Here is a 23,580-nt window from a genome sequence, read left to right on the forward strand (position 1 = left end):
TGGAACCAAAGTGCGTGTAGTTAAAACGTAACAATCATCTGCTTTCATTCAGCTTTAGTTCTAAAATTCCTCCTCTCCTGCCTTGTCCTCATAACTTATCATAATTTACTACTTATCTACATCAACTGATGGGCAGAATATTATAATACATCTGGTGCTAAATAATCTTGGACTCCCATTAGCATCACAAGAAATTTTATGCAGTCATAAACAGAGCAACTGTGCTAGTGGTCAAAAGAATCTTCACTCCCACACCACCTGCAATATCTCAACCCAGACTGCAGTTGACAGCTTCAGACCAGAGTCGCTCTCATTGTGAAGAGCTCTCATGCCTCCTTTGTTGAAAGGATCAAAATAATTATTTTATTACAGTAGTTCTCGGGTTCTCAAGTCTGGTCAGTGTCCCATTGTTAAGAAGTGTATAAACATGGAATAAAAGACAGTCCCTACCCTGAAAGGTTTATAGTCTAAACTGAGAATTTGAAGTAGTCTTTTATGTGACCCAATTGTACAAATGGGAATTCTTAATCAGAAAGCTGTGATTTATATCAAATGGACCTGTTACCCCCGTGGTTGTTGGAGAGTAGTTGGGTCCTCTATTGATCAACATTATCAAAGTTTCTCATTGTGGGCAATCGCACTGATCACGCTAAATTGCACAGTAACCTAGATAGTTCTCGAGCCAACTAGCAACCCCACTTTTGTCCCCAAAATTATCAAGAAAGTGGTTCTGAGAATAGTCCAGCAGAAGCTGATCTCAATCAATGTTCTTAGACACTTTAGTCAGGTTTCAGATGAGGATATGGCACTGGTACCACCTGTACTCACTTTCCAAATGGGTATATATATTCATCCTGCTGGGTTTATAAGAACGGCCATACTGGGTCAGACCAAAGGTCCATCTAGCCCAGTATCTGGTCTTCCGACAGTGGCAAGGTACCCCAGAGGGAACGAACAGAACAGATAATCATCAAGTGATCCATTCCTTGTCGCGCATTCCCAGCTTCTGGCAAACAGAGGCTAGGGAACAACACCATCCCTGCCCGTCCTGGCTACTAGCCATTGATGGACCTATCCTCCATGAATTTATCTAGTTCTTTTTTGAACCCTATTATAGTCTTGACCTTCACAACATCCCCTGGCAAAGAATTCCACGAATTGACTGTGCGTTGTGTGAAAAAACTACTTTTTGTTTGTTTTAAATCTGCTGCCTATGGATTTATATAGAGGCAATATATTTTCTGTCTTATTATCTATCCCTTTCTTAATGATTCCCAATGTTGTTTGCTTGTTTCACTGCCGCTGCACAATTGTGTACATGTTTTCAAAGACTTATCCCCACTGACTCCAAGATCTTTCTTGAGTGGTAACAACTAATTTTAGACCCCATAATTTTATATGTATAGTTGGGATTATGTTTTCCAATTTGCATTACTTTGCATTTATCAACATTGAATTTCAACTGCCGTTTCGTTGCATAGTCACCCAGTTTTGAGAGATCCTTTTGTAGCTCTTTGCAGTTTGCCTGGGACTTCACTATCTTGAGTAGTTTTGTATCATCTTCAAATTTTGCCACCTCACTGTTTACCCCTTTTTCCAGATCATTTATGAATATTCTGATTAGTACTGGTCCCAGTACAGACCCCTGGGGGACACCCCTATTTACCTCTCTCCATTCTGAAAACTAACCATTTAGTCCTACCTTTTATTTCCTATCTTTTAACCAGTTACCGATCAATGAGAGGATCTCCCCTCTTATCCCATGACTGCTTACTTTGCTTAAGAGCCTTTTGTGAGGGACCTTGTCAAAGGCTTTCTGAAAATCTAAATTCACTATATCCACTGGATCCCCCTTGTCCATGTGTTAGCAGCAGCCTTCAGTTCTGTTTGATCATACTGTGCTGTAGACTTCTATACAAGAGCTAGCAATGATAGATAGACCCAAGTTTGAATCCATGCTCTGCCTGATTTGGAGCAGTGACCTGAACCCAGATGTATTCAAATAGCTGCTCCAAATTATGCAGATCAGTGGTTTGAGGGGTTTTGTGCAGCTCTGGTGAGTGCCCGAACCACTGGGCTATTAGCTATTATGGGGCAGATGTCCGTTGAGAGTGCGTGTATGTGTGAGAGAAAGAAAAAGGGCTGACCTGACTTAGGTGCCTAACTCCAAGAGGTAGTTAGGCACCTAACTACCTTTGACGGATGGTGCTTAGATGCTGCACCTCTCCTTGGAATTATTACTGGCTAGTTTAGGCAGCTCCCCACTCAGTGTGTTGGCTTCTGTGAATCCCTCTTTTAGGAACCTAACTCTCCCCATAAAATGCAGGGGGAGGCTGGGCACTTAACTTGGAGCTGTAAATACTACTGGCTGGCAGGGCACCTGAGTCCCTTTGTGGATCGAGTGTCTTCTGTCTCCATTTTTAGGAACAAGCAGTTTATAAAAATCCATTTCCCTTGAATTCAGAGGGAAGAAGTCTTGTAGATTTGAAAACGCTGGCTACTCACAACAATGGAATATAGACAGCCAGGCACAGTGGAAGGGAAACGCTTAACAAAGCGAACACACCTTAACTTCTGTCCTCTTCTCCTGTATATTTAACTCATGAATTTATTTTAGCAAGGAAAATGAGTTTGCTTGGTTCCCTTTCAGCTGGTGAGTGCGTATAGAGTGCCAAGTGCAGGCTCATGTCCTACAGGTATGTTTTGGATTATCTTGGCTGGTCAGTCTTGACTAGTTTTCTTTAATAGTCTCCCTTTTTCAAGTTCACCTATATTAATATTTTTAAATGGAGGTTTTTTACTCTAAATTCTTGCTTGCTTATACTGGAAAAGGACTTTTTTTTTTTTTTTCCCAAGAATGCAGAGGTGTTTCACATACCCTCTCTACTGAGTCTTGGTTGGTTTGTATACACAGTCTGAGGGCTTAATAGAAATAGTTTATTTTTTAACCTCATTTGTTTATGCAAAACCAGTTGAAACAGAGCTTTAGTTTCATCCTTTCATCTCATGTTTCTGTAACCATATTGGTTGGAAAGGATGGAGTGTCCAACCTTTTAGGATTGCTGCTGGGCCTGAGTTATGAATTAACTGGCTAAACAGCCAAGTCCACTCCCCAAAAATGTTCCTTAGGTAGAATGGTGTGCTATTGAATCAGCTTTAGGAGAGCATTTTTCTAAGGACCATCTATATAAAGAAGTACAGTATCCAGAAGGTGGTGGTATAGTGGTGTGAAAAAGGCTAGACACTCTAAAGCAGCCCAGGTTTCAAATTCAAGCAAAGATGACTCCACCATCTTGAGTTAAACCGAGTGCCATGCAGTCTTCTGTTGTTTTATGTATATGGATATGCCTGGCATCTTCTACGAGCAGACAAAAAGATGTGGTGTTGGAGCTTGCAGAGTAAATCTGATCAAGAGCTCAGTAAAAATGACAGACTGTGGTGGGTGGGAAGGAAAACGTCCGTACTTGCACACCTGTCTTGAGGGAGGCTAGTATTTCCAGCAGAGAAAGGACCAATTGAATTGATTTAGTTTTGCTTGTTTTCCTTTGTTTACTTAGATATTTTTGTTGTTGAACATTTATATAAAACTTGAGTTCAGTGTTAGATTATCATTGATGGGCTTCACTGAAGGAGTAAAGAACGGTTTTGAATGGAGAGGGTGGCCTATTGGTACTAAAGGGGAGGGAGGGAGTTCCAAGCATAAAAGATGGCATGAAAATCATGAAGACCTATATATGGGTCTTTTGGATTAAATCTTAAAATTGGAGGGCATTAAAGGTCTCACAATTCTCTTTGTAAGAGTAGGAATTTGCTTCAGTGTCCTTTGCCAAAGCTTCCTCTCTTTGCTTTACTGTGCAGTAGTGCATCCCTGCACTTCAGAGGTGACTGTAATTACATGTGGTGGAGTATTTAGACAGTGTGCGAGCTTGTATACCTAAACATACTTGGGGATCTTTCAGTCTGCTACATAAACGTAAAATATATAGGCAGCAATAATTTTAGGCTGAGATAATGAGAATATAAACTTTCATCATATTCTTTAGAACGCTCTCGGCAGTGAGGAATAACTAGCGCAAGGCCTGGGCCTGTCCCAGAAACACCCCGGGGCCCTACCTTTCCACGAAAGGCGGACCAGGTGTGGGCAGGCTCCACCTAGCAGGATCCAAGTGTGGAGGAGCTTAGTGTGTGGGAGGATCCAGATGTGGGGTGAGAGGATTCTGTGTGGGGCAGTCTGGGTGTAGGCAGCTCAGTGGGGGTCTGGGTGCTGGGGCAATGGGATTCTGTAGGGGGGGGGGTCTGGGTGATGGTGGTTGGGCCTCAGCAGGGAAGTCGGGGGATGGGGCTCGGCAGGGGAGTCTAGGTGTGGGGGGCTCAGCAGCAGGAGGCTCAGCAGCAGCGTCTGGGTGCTAGGGGATTTGGGCTTGGTGGAGTGGGGGGATGGGTGCAGTTGGTTGGGGGTTGAAGTGTAGGGGGTTCGGGCTTATTGGGGTGGGGGTTGGGGTTCAGGGGACTCAACAGGGGTGATCTGGATGCTAGGGGCTTGGGGCTTGGTGGGGTGGGGGTCTGGGGGGCCTGTTGGAGGGTCGAGGTGTGGGGGTTCCGGCTTATTGTTGTGGGGGTTGGAATTCAGGGGGCTCATCAGGGGTGGTCTGGGTGCAGGGGGTGGGGCTCAGGAGCAGGGATTTGAGAGGAGAGGATCTCTGGATGCAGGGGATGAGGCTCAGCGGGATGGGGGTTTGGGTGTGGGAAGTTCGGTGGGTGGGGTTCTAGGTGTGTGAGGAACTGTCTACGGGGGCATCCAGATGCACAGGGTTGGGCATATGGGGGAGCAGCTCCCTGTCCAGTAGCCCCTCCCCCCATGGCTGAGGCGTGATGTGGGCAGGAAGTGGGGGTGGGGGGCCTGCAGAGATTCCTGCAGCCAGGGGAGTTTTCTGGGGGTGGATTTGACTTGGCCTTGGCTGCTCCTTGCAGGGGAAGAGAAAATCCCATCTCTCTTCCCCCCCCCCCCCCCCCCCCCCGCGCAGGGACTAGCAGCTGAACCCGATGCGGGATAGGAGCACTGGCTGAGGCATCCATAGTCCCTACAGTGATTTACCTCTCTGTCGGCTGCTCCAGGTGCCTGAAATGGTGCGCACGTGCTGCTGGGGAGGGGCGCACGACTGTTCTTGCGGCTTCCCTTTGCTTCCCCCATCAGAAAGTCATTTTTCTGTGGGGAAACAAAGAAATCTGCTGGGGACATGAATTCTGCATGTGCGCAGTCGTGCACATTTTCCCCAGGAGTAATAGAGCAGTAGACTGAGAATCATGGCCTCTTGGTTTTATTCTTTCTTCTGTCACTGTCTTGGTGTGGTGTTTGGACAACTTTTTGTGCCTCAGTTTACCCATATGTAAAATGGAAACAGTAATACATGTATTACGGAGATCTTGTGCGGTGTAATTGGATTTCTGAAGTTCTTTAAGAGAACCTGATTAAAGGTTAGAAAGAAATGCTTAGTATTACTATGCCTGCAGTTAATGCATTGAGGCAGAACCCTTGAGTTTCGCAGTCCTTCTGGACCAATGCCTAAATTGTTCACAAGATACACTTTAATTCAAATAAAGGTGCACTATTTGACAGTGTGTAAATTAATATTGCATAAGTTTTTATTGCTTAAGTAGAAGTCAAAATGAGCCTATGAGTTGATTGCTGTGAAAATACTTTCTTCATAAAGATCATGTTAGATATTTAGGAGTATCTGACAGTGCTGTTTTAAAGAACTGTTTTCTTAATCTTCAGACAAACATTTGTTCACTAAGAAAAAGGACAAAATTTTTGTTTTGGCTGAATGGAATTCTTGGACATTGTGTAATTAAATATCCATTTGAGCCTGTGAAGTTTTACAAACTAGTTTTCAGTGCAGTGGTTTTCTGATTTAAGTTGCCTGCTTGGCTTTCTCTTAAGGTTACCTTGAGAACTTATGTAGCATGTTTCCAGGAAAGGGTGGGAGTATTTCAGCATCATCTTTTTGCTTTTCTTTCCTCTTTATATTTCTCAAGTAGAACTAAAATAATATTTCTTAAGATTTGTTTTTCCTTAGCTTCTCCCATTGACATAGCTACCGCCTCTCAGGGATGTAGATTAACTACGCTGACGGGAGAATCTCTCCTGTCATTGTAGGAGCATCTTCACTTAAGCGCTACAGTGGCACAGCTGCAGTACTGTATGTGAAGACATGCTCTAAAGCACCAGTCCTCATGCTTCTAGCTGGAGAATCTTTTTTTTTCTGTGAAGCAGCATTGTGCAGATGTTGATTTCAGAATGGAATCTTTAAAATCATCAATCTGCAAGGGGCATGTAGTGTGATTTCTGGGGTCTAGCGGTGATATGGTGGTAGCAAAATCTTCATGTTCTTCAGTTCAGGGGCAGAGGTGGAAGAATATACACATACACCTGCAAAGATCAGGCAGCTGAATTTTCACACCTCTGCCTGAGATCTTCCCCAGGGACATAACATTTCTTTGATCCCAGTGAGAGGAAAACGGGGAAAGTTATGGTGCTCAAGAAAGAGTATCATGAAATCCAAAATTTCCATAAACACGATTACAAGATCAAGCTTTGGGATTTACAGTGTATTACCATGTGTGCAGGTAAATAGTGGAGAAGCAGCAGGCATCCGTATCAACGGAGATGAAGCATGACTGCTGAACATCATGAACCATTTGCCCTGTTGACTTCTGTATCCTATGTAAATCTCAAGTTCCCAGAGCTTCCCCTGGCCCAGGCATATACTGCTTCCCTTCTGACTCCCTAGCTCAGAAGGAAAGGAAATCATGGACTTGATCTCCACAAAATTTTCCTTAATTCCCATATGGTATAACTTCTCTAGTTATAGCACTGGAGAAAACTAATGTAGACAAAGCTTGGATGGACTCAAGGTTAAAAATGCCTGAGCCCACATGAGTCTTGTCTACTCTACTGCTTTAACCAGTGTTGCCAACAGAGAACTGCATCCATAGTGAATTACAGACAAAAAAAAATCTAATGTAGACAAAGCCTTGGGATCCATTTCCTGGTATAATACTATTTTTGACCTAGGGCAAGTCACTTAAACTCTCTGTGCCTCTGTTTTTCCATCTGTATAACTGGTATATTAATAATAATGAGATTTGCCAGTGAAGTACATGAAAGTATTCTAGTTTTAGGATGCTTTTACATCTCAGTATATTCGCTTTCCTAGTTATAAGTTTTTTTTTCTTTTTTGATGTACAGTAACACCCCGCTTAACGTCCTCTCGCTTAACGTTGTTTCGATCTTACGTCCCTTCTCAGTTACAGAATATGCTCCATTTAAAGTTGTGCAATGCTTCGCTATAACGTTGTTTGGCTGCCTGCTTTGTCCACAGCTGGCAGCCCTCCACCAGCTCCCCTCCACCACCCCCCACAGCACCTCCCACCCGCCGGCAGACCCCACAGATCAGCGCCTTCTCCTTCCTCCCCCCGCTTCCTGCGTGCGGCAATCAGCTGGCTTGCGGCGTTTGGGGGGAGGAGCGAGGACTCGGTGCGCTTCCCCCCTTCCTCCCCTGCCTCCTGCCCATGGCAATCAGCTGGCTTGCGGTGTTCAGGAGGCAGGGGAGGGAGGGGGAGCCTGCACACTGTGTCCTCGCTCCTCCCTCCTGAACACACCACAAGCCAGCTGATTGCTGTGGGCAGGAGGCGGGGGAGGGAGGGGGGAGGAGCGAGGATGCGGTGTGCGGAGTAAAGGGGGGGGAGAAGAGGCGGGTTAAAGGTGGGGGCTTGGGAGAAGGGGTGGAGTGCGCGGGCCGAGGGTTGAGCCCCCCACCCCTGGTGCTTGCAAAGTAGGGGAAGCTGCCGCTGCTGCTGCGCAGTGTGCTTCTCCTAGCCTACAGCACCTTCAGCCTCCTTGCTTGTCTCATTGTCTCCAGTGCAAGTGGGCTGTGCCTGTGTGGGGTAAGGCGGGGGCACCTCCCAACTATAGTACTGTACTGTATGGCAAAAAATTTCCCTGGAAATTAACCCCCCCTATTTACATTCAATCTTAAGGAAAAATTGGATTCACTTAACATTGTTTCACTTAGTCGCATTTTTCAGAAACATAACTACAAAGTTAAGTGAGGAGTTACTAAAAAGAAAAGGAGTACTTGTGGCACCTTAGAGACTAACCAATTTATTTGAGCATAAGCTTTTGTGAGCTACAGCTTACTGTAGTCTGTTGTAACATTTGAAAAGAGGCAGAGAAAGTGGGTCTTATGCAGTTATATATTGTCTATAAGAATTCTCTTTAGAAATTAACAGCTTCAGACGGACCTTCTCCTATTTTGTTTCAAACTAGCTTTGCTCATTTGAAGTACTGTCAGATGCTCTTTATCTATATACATCACCATACTTGCTTCTTTAGCATTTGTAATTGTGATTCCCGCTTAGCAGTTTCCACTTTCTCATTTAGCAAACCTTGATTTGTAATACTTGTGTTTTTCATGGTGCCCAACACTAATATGGCAAGTTTATTTCCTTGTTGAAGTACATTTACTTCAAGTACAATTACTTGTTGAAGTACAATTAATAAATGTCAGCACAACGCTGTGAAAGTTTTGTTAATTTAAACTTTCCTTCCTTCACTGGTCTGACGGAAGTACATTTATGACCCCCCATAACTGTAGTGCCTGACACTCATGACACTTAGGGAGAAGTGAAATATATTTAAAAAAAAAAATCTCAAGATTTAGGATTATTCAAGGGATTGGTAACAGAATCTAGACCTTTTCCCAGCACCCTCTGGGGTAAGGAATACTATTATTCCCATTTTACAGAGAGAAACTGAGTAACAGAAGTACCCAGCGTCTCATAGGAAGTCTGTAATGGAGCAGGGAATTGAACCTGGATCTCCTGAGTCTAGATTAGCACCTTCCCCATTAGACCATCCTTCCTATGGGGATGGACAAGGATGGTGTCCCTAGCCTCTGTTTACCAGAAGCTGGGAATGGGTGACAGATGAATTGCTTGATGATTAGCTGTTCTGTTCATTCCCTCTGGGGCACGTGGCATTGGCCTCTGTAGGAAGACAGGATACTGGGCTAGCTGGACCTTTGGTCTGACCCAGTATGGCTATTCTTATGTTATACAAGTACTCATTGTCTTTTTCTAGATCCTACAGAAATAGAGCCTTTAAAAAGCCCTCCCACAAATTAGAACATAGCACTGTATATTTTTCAATATAATGAATGTTGACAGTAGTAACTATTAAATTACTTTGTTTAGCACATACCAATTTTTAGGCCTAAACAAATTGTCCCCTTTAACTTACATATAAGTGGGAATGATAATTGAAAGATTTTTGCGTGGTTTTACGGTATGTTGAAGTCAAAATTAAAGTGTGGATGGAAGAAGATCTATAATAAAGGTGGAAGAATTAATGCTATTTTTATTTATAATACTTCGGAGGTGTTCAGACACTACAAAGGTTGGGGACCTACAAGTTAGCAGCTTTCTAGACAGTTTGATTTTAACATTTAAGATGGAACAGTGCTGATCAAACTATAACTTGAAGTAAAAGATGCGATTGAAACTGTGTGTGGATAGAAAGTGTTTCTTGTCAGAAGCTGTACCATCTTATGCTGTTCCCTTGACAGATCTTATCAGCAAAACCAGGTCAGGATGGGTCAATACTCATATCCGAGACCTTCAAGGAGCACCTAAATGTTGTATGAAGTATTGTTAGTACTTCACTGTAAATGAACCATCAGTGCCACTTCTCTATGGGCTGGTACTAAACCAGTGCCTCAGCAGATTTAGTGCTACTGGAAGTGGACTGCTAACACTCATTGGGTTCCCACTGGCATGGAAACTGAACAATGTTGTCACCCGTAAAGGTGGCCTCCCCAGGTAGAGGACTTCAGGATTTTGGGGTTTCAGTATGTCACTTTTTACCAATACTGAAGTTTCCTTTAAAGTGTATTAAAAATTACTTCTAGATAAAAGTTCAAAATCTGCTTATATTGTATTAATTTAAACCTTCCAAAGTAAGAGTTTAGAAACTGCAGTTGTTTTTATTTCTGATCTGTTGTGATAACTAGCGCAGATTGAAGTGTATTTTGTACAATGATAGTGCCATCTTTCATTAAGAGGGAAAGCATTAAGCATGTCAGTGTAACAGACTGAGTTAACCAGGAAAAGGCAGAAGCTAAAGAAAAGTACCACAGCCAAAGTTGTAATGTACCTTACTAGCTTTAACTAAATAAAGAAGTGGTCTCACTGTGTGAAATTGTGGACATGACCAAAAAAGTAGAAGTGATTCTGCTATTTGAGTAAATTGTCATTACTGTTCTGTTCTTATGCAGGTTGCTTTGCTGTTGAAAACCTAATCTAGTTCCCCCAGTCCTCTAGACTCCATGCTTTGAGACAAGGAGGAGCTTGGAATTCTGAAATGAAGATGGAGGCAGTGGGAAAAGTAGAAGAATGCATTGACTCAGAAGTCTCACCAAAACTCTCTGAAAAACAAGAGACAGCTCCTGGTGAAGATGGACCTATAGAACTAGACACGTGTGCTCAGAAAGATGGTGTGCCCATTGTAGCAGATTCTATGGTGCTCTCCTCAATGCCGTGCTTACTGATGGAACTGAGACGGGACTCCTCGGAGTCTCAGTTAGCATCAACAGAGAGTGATAAGCCAACAGCAGGCCAAATTTATGAGAGTGACTCTTCTAATCACTGCATGCTTTCCCCTTCTTCCAGTGGGCATTTGGCTGATTCAGATACGCTGTCTTCCGCAGAAGAGAATGAGCCCTGTCAGGCTGAAGCTCCTGTAGAGGGAGACCCTTCTGGAGTTTCTGGGGCTGCAGCTGGGAGAAAATCCAGACGGTCCAGGTCTGAAAGTGAAACATCAACTATGGCTGCCAAGAAAAATCGACAGTCTAGTGATAAGCAGAATGGACGAGTCACCAAGGTAAAAGGTCATCGGAGCCAAAAGCACAAAGAAAGAATCCGGTTATTAAGACAAAAACGGGAGGCAGCTGCTCGCAAGAAATACAATCTGCTGCAGGACAGCAGTACCAGTGATAGTGACCTGACCTGTGACTCAAGCACGAGTTCATCAGAAGATGATGAAGAGGTTTCAGGGAGCAGCAAGACAATCACGGCAGAGATACCAGGTAGAGGATGTTTTTTAAACTGAACTGTAAAGCGCCTGACATCGTTTCTCAGCTGTCATGCTAAATTAGATGAGTGACACTTGAGAAAAACCAGGAGAACTGCAGCTCTGTGTAAATTTGAAGACTGCAGTGTATTAACAAGACATGGCAAATTTTAAACTCTGTTCTGAGGTTTTCAGTTTGCTTTTGCACAACAGCAAATTGTACAGGTAAATTGTAGAAGGGACTATCTTGGAATTTTCAGATTTTTCTTTGTAAACCTATATGAACTCTTATCACTGCTGGTTAGATGGTAATAATCATAACAGCATATTTAGCCAATACATTATTATAAGTGGGCATCCGCACTTTAATATATTACAATAGCATCTCTGCATCTGTGTTTGGAAAAAATATGGCATATCTATTGCCCATTTTACCATAAGGCCTCATTCTCCAGTGTTGCACTTATGCTGTGCTTTCCAGCTCTACATTTCAAATAAGTAGTTTACTTAACCTTTTTGTTCGTTACATTCATGCAAATTGCAGCTGGCCACTTACTTTAGGGCATAAATAAAATTATTTGTACGTGCCCCAAATTGTCTCCACTCCTGGTGTTTCAAAATTTTAGGAGTAAGCCAATTCCATCCTTCTCTGTTACATGAATCTATAATTTTTATATTTCTGAATTCTCTGTTATATCCATGTTGACAAGCTGGGTGCAGCAAATTGGGGCATTCTCATGATTTTTATAGCAGAAGAAAGATAACTTCTTAAAGTTTCTCATCGGTTAGACTTCATTATTTAATTGGTGCAAATACCATGGTCAGGATTATGTGTGAACTATTTTTCCAATATACTATACCTCAAAACCTTCATCGTATAGCAACGTTAAAAAATAAAATAAAATTTAAAATAAAGTTTTTGGTTTGCCAGTCTTTCCTGGGTGGATCTGCCTTTTCCCCCTTTCTGCTAACTAAAGAGGATGTTTGGGGGATAAACTGTATGCTAAATAACAGCATATTTCTGTAGTTTAAAGGAAGATTTAAAGGAAAATGGCAGTCTTAATAACTTTGACAGCTAAAATGAATGAATATATAAAAAAGATGAATTTACCTACGATTTTACAAATAGTTGTAACTGTTTCAGCTTATTTTAATAATGGTGAATGGTGCTGGTCTGTCTGTTTGAAAACTGCTATTTTGCTTATACTCTGTAAGGCTGCATCTCTTTGCTAGGATGTAGATTGAACACAGGAAATGCAGTTTATCATTGGAAGGTATGGGAAAGGTACAGACTTCCATAATTATGTGGTTGGTTCTGTTCTTTTTGTTTTTTTAAAAAAAGAGGTTTATTTAATAGTGGTTCAGTAGCTATATTTACCAGTTAAAATAGTACAATGTGACTGATAACTTTGACAGTCACTTGTCTCATTATTTATTATTTTTAGAGTGCCCTCAGCACTTGGGGCCTGATTCAAAGCCCATTGAAGGCTCCCATTGACTTCAGTGGGCTTTGGATCAGGTCCTTCAGAACAAATAAATAGACCAGGCCAGTTTTTCAAAGGTATTTAGCTCCCGAAAGTTGCAGATAAGCCGTAGTGGGGTTTTCAGAAGCACCTACACACCTAGCTCTCATTGATTGCAATGGAAGTCAGGTGCCTAGGAATTTTTGAAAACCTCTCTAGACACTTGGCTGCATCTTTAGGTGCCTACATACCTTTGTAAATCTGGCCCTCAGTCCTGGCCCTGGAGAGCTTGCATTCGAAGGACCTGATCCGGTGCCCACTGAAATCGATGGAAAGACTCTCATTGACTTCAGTGGACATTGCATCAAGGCCTAATTTTACATGTGACACAAGGAGTGAGCACACAAAACACTTGGGGACAGCACTGACCTGCATATCTTCTTTCATACCCCAGGTGTTCTGATGGACTCTAAACAGTGGGTTTCTCTTTGACTGTTCTTTTTTTTTTAAAGTGATGTTTAAGACATACTTTGTCTTTTTAATGAATCCTTGCTAATTCTTTCACATTTCAGTTACCCTTTAAATGAGAAGGGTTGTGAGAGAAATGATCCAGAACGATCCTATTGCTCTGTGTAGGCTAGTGAAAATTAATAGATTTAATAGCTGTACTTGAGCCTTGAATCTGACCTGAGTTTCTAGCTCTCCCATTGTAGATGGATCGCTAATGATCTGGCCTGGCTACTTTTACTTAAAATAAATATTTAATTCTGCTTGATCCTTCTTTGAATTGGGTGAACTGGTTGTGTTAAAGTCATAATTATTTGACTTAATAGAGAGCATTGAGAAAGCATAGCAAGTTGACATTAAAAAGAAAAGGCGGACTTGTGGCACCTTAGAGACTAACAAATTTAAATTTGAGACTAAAATAAATTTGTTAGTCTCTGAGGTGCCACAAGTCCTCCTTTTCTTTTTGCGGATACAGACTAACATGGCTGCTACTCTGAAACCAAGTTGACATTGTGTTGTGAATAGGACCCTCAAAAGACTTAAATGAAAGACCACTCAGACACTAGTACAGGGTGGCCCAAAGTGCAGCCTGAAGGCCAAGTTCAGCCATATTTACCCCTATTGGTGATAAAAGGGTGATAAACTGCAGGCTTAATTGCTCCTGAACTTCTCTGCATCTATCAAGGGATATATAAGAACGAGCAAATGTGTTCACTTATTTTGAAAAATTCTGTACCTCTTTATGCAAATGACTTATGACACTAACAAGAAGCCAATGTAACCCTCAGTGTCATAAAGCTTGGATGCTCTTGCACTAATGAGTTAGTTTCAAGATTGGTTCAGCAGCTTACCATAGATGCTGTTTTGCAGACATGTCAAGCATAAGCATGAAAAATAGCTACGCCAGCAAAGATGTTCCAAGATTATAACTTTGCTATAGGTGTTTTTTTAGCACAGATATGAAGAGATGCTGTAAAAAAGAATAAAATATTCCTGCTGTCAAACGTGTAAAATTATTTTAGTTATATGGAAAAAAAAAGTTTGTTTTAAACCTGTGGGTAGTTTGAAAATTAAAGTGATGTACTTGGTAGGATACAATTGGGTCTTTAATGCTAAAGGATTTCACTGGACATCTTCCATTTTAAGAGTGCAGATAAATAATTTTTGAACCCCACAATATGATTGCTTTTGCAATGAGTTTGGGATGATTATTAAGAAGACAAATGTCCCAATAAATGCATAATGATGCCGTAAACATAAACAATCTTACTAACTTTTCTGCTTTCACTCAAACACACGATTTCTGAACCAGACTATTTTGCAATAGAATTTCAATTCTCAGTGCTAATCTGCAAACCTGATAATTTTCATTAAAATATTAGCAGTCTTATTTCACATCTCAGCAAAGGTTGAATAGCAAAATGTTATGATGAGGTTTCATTACTAAAACTTCATTACAATTATAACTAGATTAGTGGCATACATGACAAAAGTACATTCTGTGAGGCAGTATTCCTGAATGTTTTATGTTGTTCCTTTACGTGCTATAGGCACTATCCCACACCCATTGAAGTTAGTGAGAACCTTTTCATTTTTCTCAGTGGGCACTGAATTGGGCTCCATCCAGTCCAGTAAACCACAATGGCTTGCTAATTGATGCAAATTAAGATGCCTCTATTGTATTTTAAAGATTGAGCAGCAATATTGGCATACAAGATTCCTAAGCAATCCTTGGATATATGATGGCATTCACTTTGGGCACTGATAAAATATGGTACAGCAGCTTCTACGAGCACTTCTGTTATTGTTTAGGGTTTTGTTCTTTGTTGATTTCTGATTTCACTCTACAGACTGGCTTTGGATGAAGAAAACTTGGCATGCAAAATGATCCTAGGAATCAATATTTGGCTTAAAACAATTTGACACTTCTTAAAGTATAAAATATAATATAATATTGTTATTCCGCACACCATTGTGCTATCCTATAAGTCAAAAACAGTTTTGAATGTTAAAAAGGGCATTAATCCGTGTTTTAGGCTAATATATGGGGGAATATTGTTAAAAGCTGAAATATTAAAGTTGGAAAAGTTACATATGTGAAATGGCAAATTACCTGTATATTAATAAGGATTTTTAATATGTAGGCCTTTCTAACACATGGTGTAGAGGGCCAGCACAAAGCATTTGAACCATGAACCATTTCAATTTCACCTAGGCTTCGTGCCTAGGTCTTTTGTTGGCCCTCTGCCAAGGAATGAATTTTAACTGAAGAGAATAACTGAGGATGATTATTCAAGAGCAGATATATTTAAAAATCTGTTTGGAAGGATAAAGCTGTAAAGTATACAGTTTTTCTTAAAAGTACTGGGCTAGTGTATCAACAAGTGAGAGACCCACTATTAATAGCTGGGGACAAGATGCAGCATACCATTTTAAACTGATCTTGCCAGATCTCATAAATTAAACAACATTGATCCTAGTTGTTGCTAGGGTGGGAGACCTAAAGAATGCACACAGTAGATTCTGCTTAATAGCAATCCTGATATTAGCAACTTCTGGTTAATAGCAACATATTGCCAGGAACCAGTCCTATCCCATTGTCAGTTTGGATATGTGCAGAGTACCCCCTGCAGGCACGTTTGTGAGGCTGGAAAGGAAGTACTGGGACTTGCCTTCTCTGGTTACAGCCCTGCAAAAATACAGCACATCCTAGCCCTTCCTTCTGGAGCTTCAGCCTCTCAAACTTGCCTTCACACGGGAGGTATGGAGCTGTGGGCTGAGCAGTAGCAGGAAGAGGGGCTGCAGCCTGTATGCTGGAGCTGTGGTACTTCCCCATGTGCTCTCCAGGCTGTGCCATACCAGGGATCCCACACAGGGAAGGAAGCTCAGGGAGAGATACTGTACAGCTCCATGGGTCCCAGCACTCCTGCTCCTTATGGAAAGCCCTGGTACAGCAACTGATGGGTAACAGCAACTCTTTGCTGGCAACCAAAGGATTGCTAATAAGAGGAGTTTGTTGTACATAGACAGTGTTGGTGATTTCAGTAGCTGGTGCTCTAATCTCTTAAATCAGTGTTGAAACCACTGCCCCACTGCTGAGGGATGTTATTCTGCTGGGGCTGCTATGTTTCAGACGAGGCATAGTGTGTATATACTGATCCCTTTATGGTCACTGAAGATTCCAAGGCTGTTTGGTATCCTAGCCAAATTCAAAAGCTATAAAGTTTTCAGTTTACAGACTGCTGAGAGATCTATTAGATAAATGTTATTGTTTTAATATCATGCAAAAAGCACCTTGAAACCAGACTTTATGGCACGGAAAGCTGCCGATAAAATTGAAAGTTTGACTGAGGCATGTTGCAAACAAGCCTCCTGTAAAATTTCATGTACAAAATCATACAACATCTTTTACTTAGAAGTGCAAAAGAAGTATCTCAAACTGTTTGATATATTTGCTGCTACTGTTAAGTTAAAGTGTAATTATACCCTGAATAGTGCCTCTTTAAAAATGATGTAGGATTACATATTTGTGACTCAACAGCTATCATATCAAATTCCTTCAGCAGACCTGTTAAAGAAGCATTTTTTTTCTAGCTTCTAGCCCTGCAAACTCATCCAGAGTTTTGAACATCAATCTGGATTATTTCTTACCCATCATCACCAGTGATAAAAAAGGATTGTGCGATTAGAACTTAGTTAACAAGTTGTTGGGATCTGATCCAAAACCCTTTGAAGTCTCCCATTGGTTTAACTGAACTTTGGATCAAGCCCTTGATGAGCAAGCATAAATAGAGTTCAGCTTACTCTTATTGTATTGGCCTGCAGTAATACTTAGGAGTAAAAAGAAGAAAATGTAAGTTTTGTCAGTAAATAGATTTGCTTCCTGTGTGTATATTCAGGGTCACATCTGTTTGAGCAAGAAGATGCCATTTGTAATTATACTTTCTAATCACAACCTTGTTTTAAATAAAATGCAGCCAACTCAATTGAGACCAAATATTATCAGGGTATGTCTACACTACGAAATTAGGTCGAATTTATAGAAGTCGGTTTTTTAGAAATCGGTTTTATATATTCGAGCGTGTGTGTCCCCACAGAAAATGCTCTAAGTGCATTAACTTGGCGGAGTGCTTCCACAGTACCGAGGCTAGAGTCGACTTCCGGAGCGTTGCACTGTGGGTAGCTATCACACAGTTCCTGCAGTCTCAGCTGCCCATTGGAATTCTGGGTTGAGATCCCAATGCCTGATGGGGCTAAAACATTGTCGTGGGTGGTTCTGGGTACATATCGTCAGGCCCCCGTTCCCTCCTTCCCTCCGTGAAAGCAAGGGCAGACAATCGTTTCGCACCTTTCTTCCTGAGTTACCTGTGCAGACACCATACCACGGCAAGCATGGAGCCCGCTCAGCTCACTGTCACTGTATGTCTCCTGGGTGCTGGCAGACGTGGTACTACATTACTACACAGCAGCAGCAACCCATTGTCTTGTGGCAGCAGACGGTGCAATAGGACTGGTAGCAGTCATCGTCATGTCTGAGGTGCTCCTGGTCGCCTCTGTGAGGTAGATCAGGAGCGCCTGGGCAAACATGGGTGCAGGGACTAAATTTGGAGTGACTTGATCAGGTCATTCTCTTTAGTCCTGCAGTCAGTCCTATTGAACCATCTTATGGTGAGCAGGCAGGTGATACGGATTGCTAGCAGTCCTATTGCATCATCTTCTGCTGGGCAGGCAAGAGATGAGGATGGCTAGCAGTCCTATTGTACCATCTTCTGCCGAGCAGCCATGAGATGTGGATGGCATGCAGTCCTTCTGCACCGTCTGCTGCCAGCCAAAGATGTAAAAGATAGATGGAGTGTATCAAAACAAGAAATAGACCAGATTTGTTTTGTACTCATTTGCAAACCCCCACCCGCCCCCCGTCTAGGGGACTCATTCCTCTAGGTCACACTGCAGTCACTCACAGAGAAGTGCAGCGAGGTAAATCTAGCCATGTATCAATCAGAGGCCAGACTAACCTCCTTGTTCCAATAAGAACAATAACTTAGGTGCACCATTTCTTATTGGAACCCTCCGTGAAGCCCTGCCTGAAATACTCCTTGATGTAAAGCCACCTGCTTTGCTGATTTTAACTCCCTGTAAGCCAACCCTGTAAGCCGTGTTGTCAGTCGCCCCTCCCTGCGTCAGAGCAACAGCTAACAATCATGCATCTGAGTTGAGAGTGCAGTCCAGAGCAGTCACAATGGAGCACTGTGGGATAGCTCCCGGAGGCCACTACCGTCGAATTGTGTCCACAGTACCCCAAATTCGACCCAGCAAGGCCGATTTAAGCGCTAATCCACTTGTTGGGGTGGAGTAAGGAAATAGATTTTAAGAGCCCTTTAAGTCGAAATAAAGGGCTTCATCGTGTGGACGGGTGCAGGTTTACATCGATTTAATGCTGCTAAATTCGACCTAAAGTCCTAGTGTAGACCAGGGCTCAAACAGTTTGCTATTGAATAGAGAACTTGAATGCTGAGTTTTAGCCTGTTTAGTATGAAAACAGATAAGTGATAAGCCCTTAAAACCGGGGCTCATAGTGGAAATGCCATGTGACCTTTAACTATAGAGAAAATAAGAACAGAATAATCTTAAATATTGGTAATTATCCAAAATGTAAGGTTTCTTCTACGTGTCTAATTTAAATGGCTCCTCAAAAGGAATGTATTGATTAAATGACACTGTAATTTCCTATAAGAGATAAATCCCCAATAATGTGTTACTACCATATCTCATTATCAGTAAATTCTTGGTCTAGGTCGTCCAGTGATTTCTCTGCATTTTAAGGTATTTTCTGTTGTTCTTAAGATATGATAGCCTATGGATATTGTAAACAACAATGTTTGTTTACTAAGACACCCATATCCTATAGCAAGTCATTAGGTTTGTAAAGAAAATTGTAAACAGCCAAACAGACTCTTCCAGAAATTTAGCTGCATGAAAAAAGCCACTTAATTAAATTTATTTATATATAATTTATTAGTAAATACTAATTTAAATGTAAACTCCATCGGTTAATTACCTGTTTTTAATAGTTTAATGTGATCCTTGTCTAGTTGTGAAAACATCTAAATAAAGTAACTCTTTATGTATTAGAACAACATAACTGTTCTAGGTACATGCTGTTGACTTCCAATCATACAGGTTCAGATCCTCATGTTACTATCTTTTTTTGAGTTGGCATTTTTGAGGAGTTTGAGCACCAAAGCATAGGTTACCACTGCCTTTCTTTTTTGTTTAGAAGCTAAAATAAGCTAGGATGAGCGCCTCTGTTTAGATCAGGGGTGGGCAAACTACAGCCTGCAGGCCACATCCGGCCCACCAGCCAATTTTATCCGGCCCTCAAGCTCCTGCTGGGGAGCAGGATTGGGGCTTGCTGCACGCCAGCCGGGGAGTGGGATCGGGAGGCACTCCGCGCAGCTCCCAGAAGCAGCGGCATGTCCCCCCCTCTGGCTCCTACGTGCAGGAGCAGCCAGGGGGCTCCGCATGCTGCCACCACCCCAAGCGCCGCACCCGCAGCTCCCATTGGCTGGGAACTGCGGCCAATGGGAGCTGCAGGTGCGGCACCTGCAGATGGGGCAGTACACAGAACTGATTGGCCGCTCCTCTGCGTTGGAGCTGGAGGAAGGACATGCCGCTGCTTCCGGGAGCTGCTTGAGGTAAGTGCCGCCTGCACCCCGACCCCCTCCCGGGCCCCAACCTTCTGCCCCAGTCCAGAGCCTCCACCTGCACCCTGAACTTCTCATTTCTGGAGCCCACAGCCCCAGACAGAGCCATCACCCCCTCCTGAACCCCAACCCCAATTTCATGAGCATTCATGGCTCACCATACAATTTCCAAACCCAGATGTGTCCCTCAGGCCAAAAAGTTTCCCCACCCCGGCTTAGTTTGTTTCTGATCCTTCCAATGACGGTCATTTTAGCACCTCACTGAGAAAGGAGAGCAAGCAGTTTCCTTCTCACTGGACCCAGGAAAGAGGGTCTCCTAGAAACAAAATGCCATTTTTCTGATACTGTGGAGAATAAGGATCAGGTCTTGCTCACATTTGAGTCAATGGGAGTTTTGCCATTGATATTAATTTGAGCAGGCTTGGGCTTTGCATGGATTACCCCTGTGGTGTGGTTAGTCTTTCCTGCCGTCAGAAACAGAAGCTGTTTTACTCCTCCTTCCCCCATATAGCAGCATGGTGTTACTTACGTACTACGTGCAAGATCAGGGTTTTGTTTGTGACATTTTATTCTTCCTTTAGTGTCCAGTGTTTTAGAAGTAAAGACTAACAGGGCTAAAATTTGGGATTTGCTACTTGAAATAGTACAATTTTAGTATCAATCTCTATCTCTGTTACGTGTACAGTTGTGTGTGTGTTTACCCATCCCTTGGTGGGGAGGGAGGGCACTAACCATTTAAGTAATATGTGTATAATTATTGAGTTTATCCATTAAAATCTATGATATTTTTATATTGCAGTTTAATGGAGGTATTCATTATATCATTAAATATTGTACGATGTTTTGATTTTGAATCAACAGTGAAAGCATCTAAAGTTTCTATGGGGATTGGACTAAATTTGGTTTCCAAAACCTACAAGCACATTGTGACGGAATAGTTACCAGAAAAATCTAGAATGAAATATTTTTAAAGCCAAGAACTTGAAGTAATAACTCTGTGGTGCCTGGTGGGTTTTTACTTTGAAGTAAATGCTTCTGGTTAATTTGGAGGCTACAGATTGGTCTCCCAATATTGTATCCATCTGGCCACAGTTAGAAAAGTTTATACTGTTTTCCTGAGTTAGCATGCCTTAATAAACACTATAATGTTCTTACTTAACGTTGTCTTATCAAATGGCCTCAATGTCTTTAAAGCTGGCTACAGTCGTGCTGGGGGATCTGGAGGAGCGACCAGGGAAATTCCAGGATTGCTTGACAGGGGCACCGTGTGGGATAGGAACTGCATAGGCAATGTCCTGGAAGAGGCCATGAACTGCTTTGCCGAGATGCAGAGGCAGACAGAGGAGAAATTTCGCATGTGGATAGAAAAGCTAACTCGTCTTGACACAGATGAAGAAAGCAAGCAACAACTGGAGCCCAGGGAACCTAAAATGCAACTAGTTGGCCAAAGAATTCCCCCTACCACACAGTCAGGGGCATACACGCAGATGCCTGATAGCCAAGTACTTCCTCAGCAGTCCTTTAATTCTTATGTGAGCTATCAAAATGTTGACACTACATTAGAGTTTCCAGCGACTTTTAATAACAATATTCCAGCTGTGTTTCCAGAGAATGGGAATATTGCAGAGCATGATTTAAATCAATCAAAAACTTAGTCTTTAAAATCTTGACATTACCTTGGATTGTGTTAAGAACAAAATTTGCTTTTCTCCATGCAAGTATTTTTTTTTCCGTGATGGGTTTTTAACATTATGCTGTAAATCTTTTATTTAAAGAAAACTTATGTGGTTTTTTAAAAAACAAAGCAAGCAAAACACACACATAAACACACATGCAAAACTCAAAACAAAAACCTCCTGTCACCAACGTTTGGCAAGATGTAAATTAGAATCCTTGTTACATACCCTTGGAATGGTAGAGCTATGTTTGTTATAGTAGAAGCAATCAGTGTATTCATCTATATGTTCCTCTTGCATGCCAAAATGTTTATATAGGGAAATATAAGTTTAAAGACTTAAGGAATCTTAGTGAACTTGACTACATAATAATAATTAATACATACTTAAATGTCTGTTCATACCTAAATTCTGCAGCTTAAACTTGTCTATATATTGACCCTCCTCCTTTTTTTTGGCAGAAGTCGTAAATAAGCCTACCCTAAAAATTAGCTATATATACTGAATGTGCTCAGTAGTTGATATTCATGTCCCATTTGGTAGTTAATTTTCTCACAAGAGCTTCTATTAATGACATTGCTATATTACATACAACATTCATATTTAGGGGAAGCACCAATTTTGTATGTATGCTTGCATATATATAATTATGTATACACATACACTTTTGTGTGTGCGCGTGACATATGCACACAAATAAAACATTGATACTTTCGTGTGTGTGTGTGTGTATATATATATATGGTCAGGCTATGTCTTTCATGCTGAAATAAAAAGAGCATTGTCAGTTCTGAGATAAGCAAACTTTGTAGGTAGCTTTGAGTCTTGGGCCAAGAACTTAAAACCGAATGTCTGACATTCAGATTGGTAAACACCGTGGTGGACTTAATGCACTGTTTGCTTGTGGGTCTTAAAGCTAGAGCATTTTCTGAGCCACCTCTCTGACTGCCATTGAAATGATTATCTGTGATTGGGAATGCCATAGCATTAGTTTTGTTTAAATAATATAAGAACTGTCTACTGTGTGGGTTTTGTTTTAATTGTTATACTGATAATTAGTTATTCTGAGTAATCAGGCTTGAAACTTTGATGTTTAAATTAGGATTAAGCTATATATTATAGAAATAACTAATTCTCACCATTGCCAGAATACATGTGGTTTTCTGTTGCCTTTACAGTTGGGCCTTCATGAGAGAATAATTTCCCCTTAGTTACCAAAAGTATACATTTATATAGTTTATTTCACCCTTGTATTGGTGAGATGTTTCTAATGCAAATAAAGTCAAAACTGTAATAATGGGAATTAAAAGTCTCTACCTAGATGTCTTTTGAGTAAAGAAAATGGAAGAGGTCTTTTGGGGCTCTTAGAATTTCAGTTTTTAAGCCACGGTGGTTTTATGAATTTTTATTTAGATCATTTCAGTAAAGCTTTTTCTTCCAATTAGAAGTACCATTGTGTATCCTACAGGCCTGATACAAAGCCCGATGAAGTCACTGGGAATCTATCAATTTACATAGCCTTCTGATCAGGCCCTCCATTAATAACTAATATTTTTTACTTGTTTTAAAAATAAAAGTAACCATGATGTGTTTAATATTTTTCCTATACCAGCCAATTTAACAAACTTGTCCTCATCTATTTAAAAGTTAAGATCTTTCAGGGAAAACTGATTGCTGATTTAAAAAAAATCTTTTTAGTATTCATAGATTTTAATATATAATATATACATTTAGAATTCTAATATGAGCAGCATATTTAAAGCATGACAACTCTACAGTTTTCCCCATGCATGCAAAAGCTGCTTCCAGCAGTGACTGGTTACTTTTATATAGAACAGGGTCACTTATTCAGTATGTTAAGCATGCTCTGAAACATTACTATTTTTAAAAAAATGGAGCAATTAGGCATCTGAAAACAAATTGCCTTAAGAATTGAGCAGAATTTGTTCATCTGTTATACAGACTTTTATATACTGATTAGAAATCTCTTGTAACTGGATAATAACTTTGCAATGGTTGTAGTCAATTAAATTTCTCTCTAACTTCTGTGCCTTGTGTAGGTCATAGGAACCTTGAAAAAAAATCTTTGCATTGAAGCTGGA

At 41.3% G+C, this 23,580-nt stretch overlaps 1 protein-coding gene across 3 annotated transcripts in view; it reads left to right on the forward strand.

Moving 5' to 3' along the window:
- ARK2N (arkadia (RNF111) N-terminal like PKA signaling regulator 2N) overlaps positions 1-23,580 on the forward strand; it is an 82,512-nt gene that overhangs the window by 10,059 nt on the left and 48,873 nt on the right. For 2 of the 3 annotated variants that reach the window (XM_073343456.2, XM_073343457.2), the window contains exon 2: positions 10,335-11,144. In XM_073343456.2, the coding sequence (XP_073199557.1) occupies positions 10,421-11,144 (724 nt within the window). In that variant the 5' untranslated portion in view covers positions 10,335-10,420. Of the gene's footprint in view, positions 1-10,334; positions 11,145-20,996; positions 21,789-23,580 lie in introns of those variants that run through there. The other variant, XM_073343458.1, reaches the window with a different exon arrangement.

Source organism: Lepidochelys kempii, chromosome 5 (assembly GCF_965140285.1).
Source record: "Lepidochelys kempii isolate rLepKem1 chromosome 5, rLepKem1.hap1, whole genome shotgun sequence".
NCBI classification, from domain to species: domain Eukaryota; kingdom Metazoa; phylum Chordata; order Testudines; family Cheloniidae; genus Lepidochelys; species Lepidochelys kempii.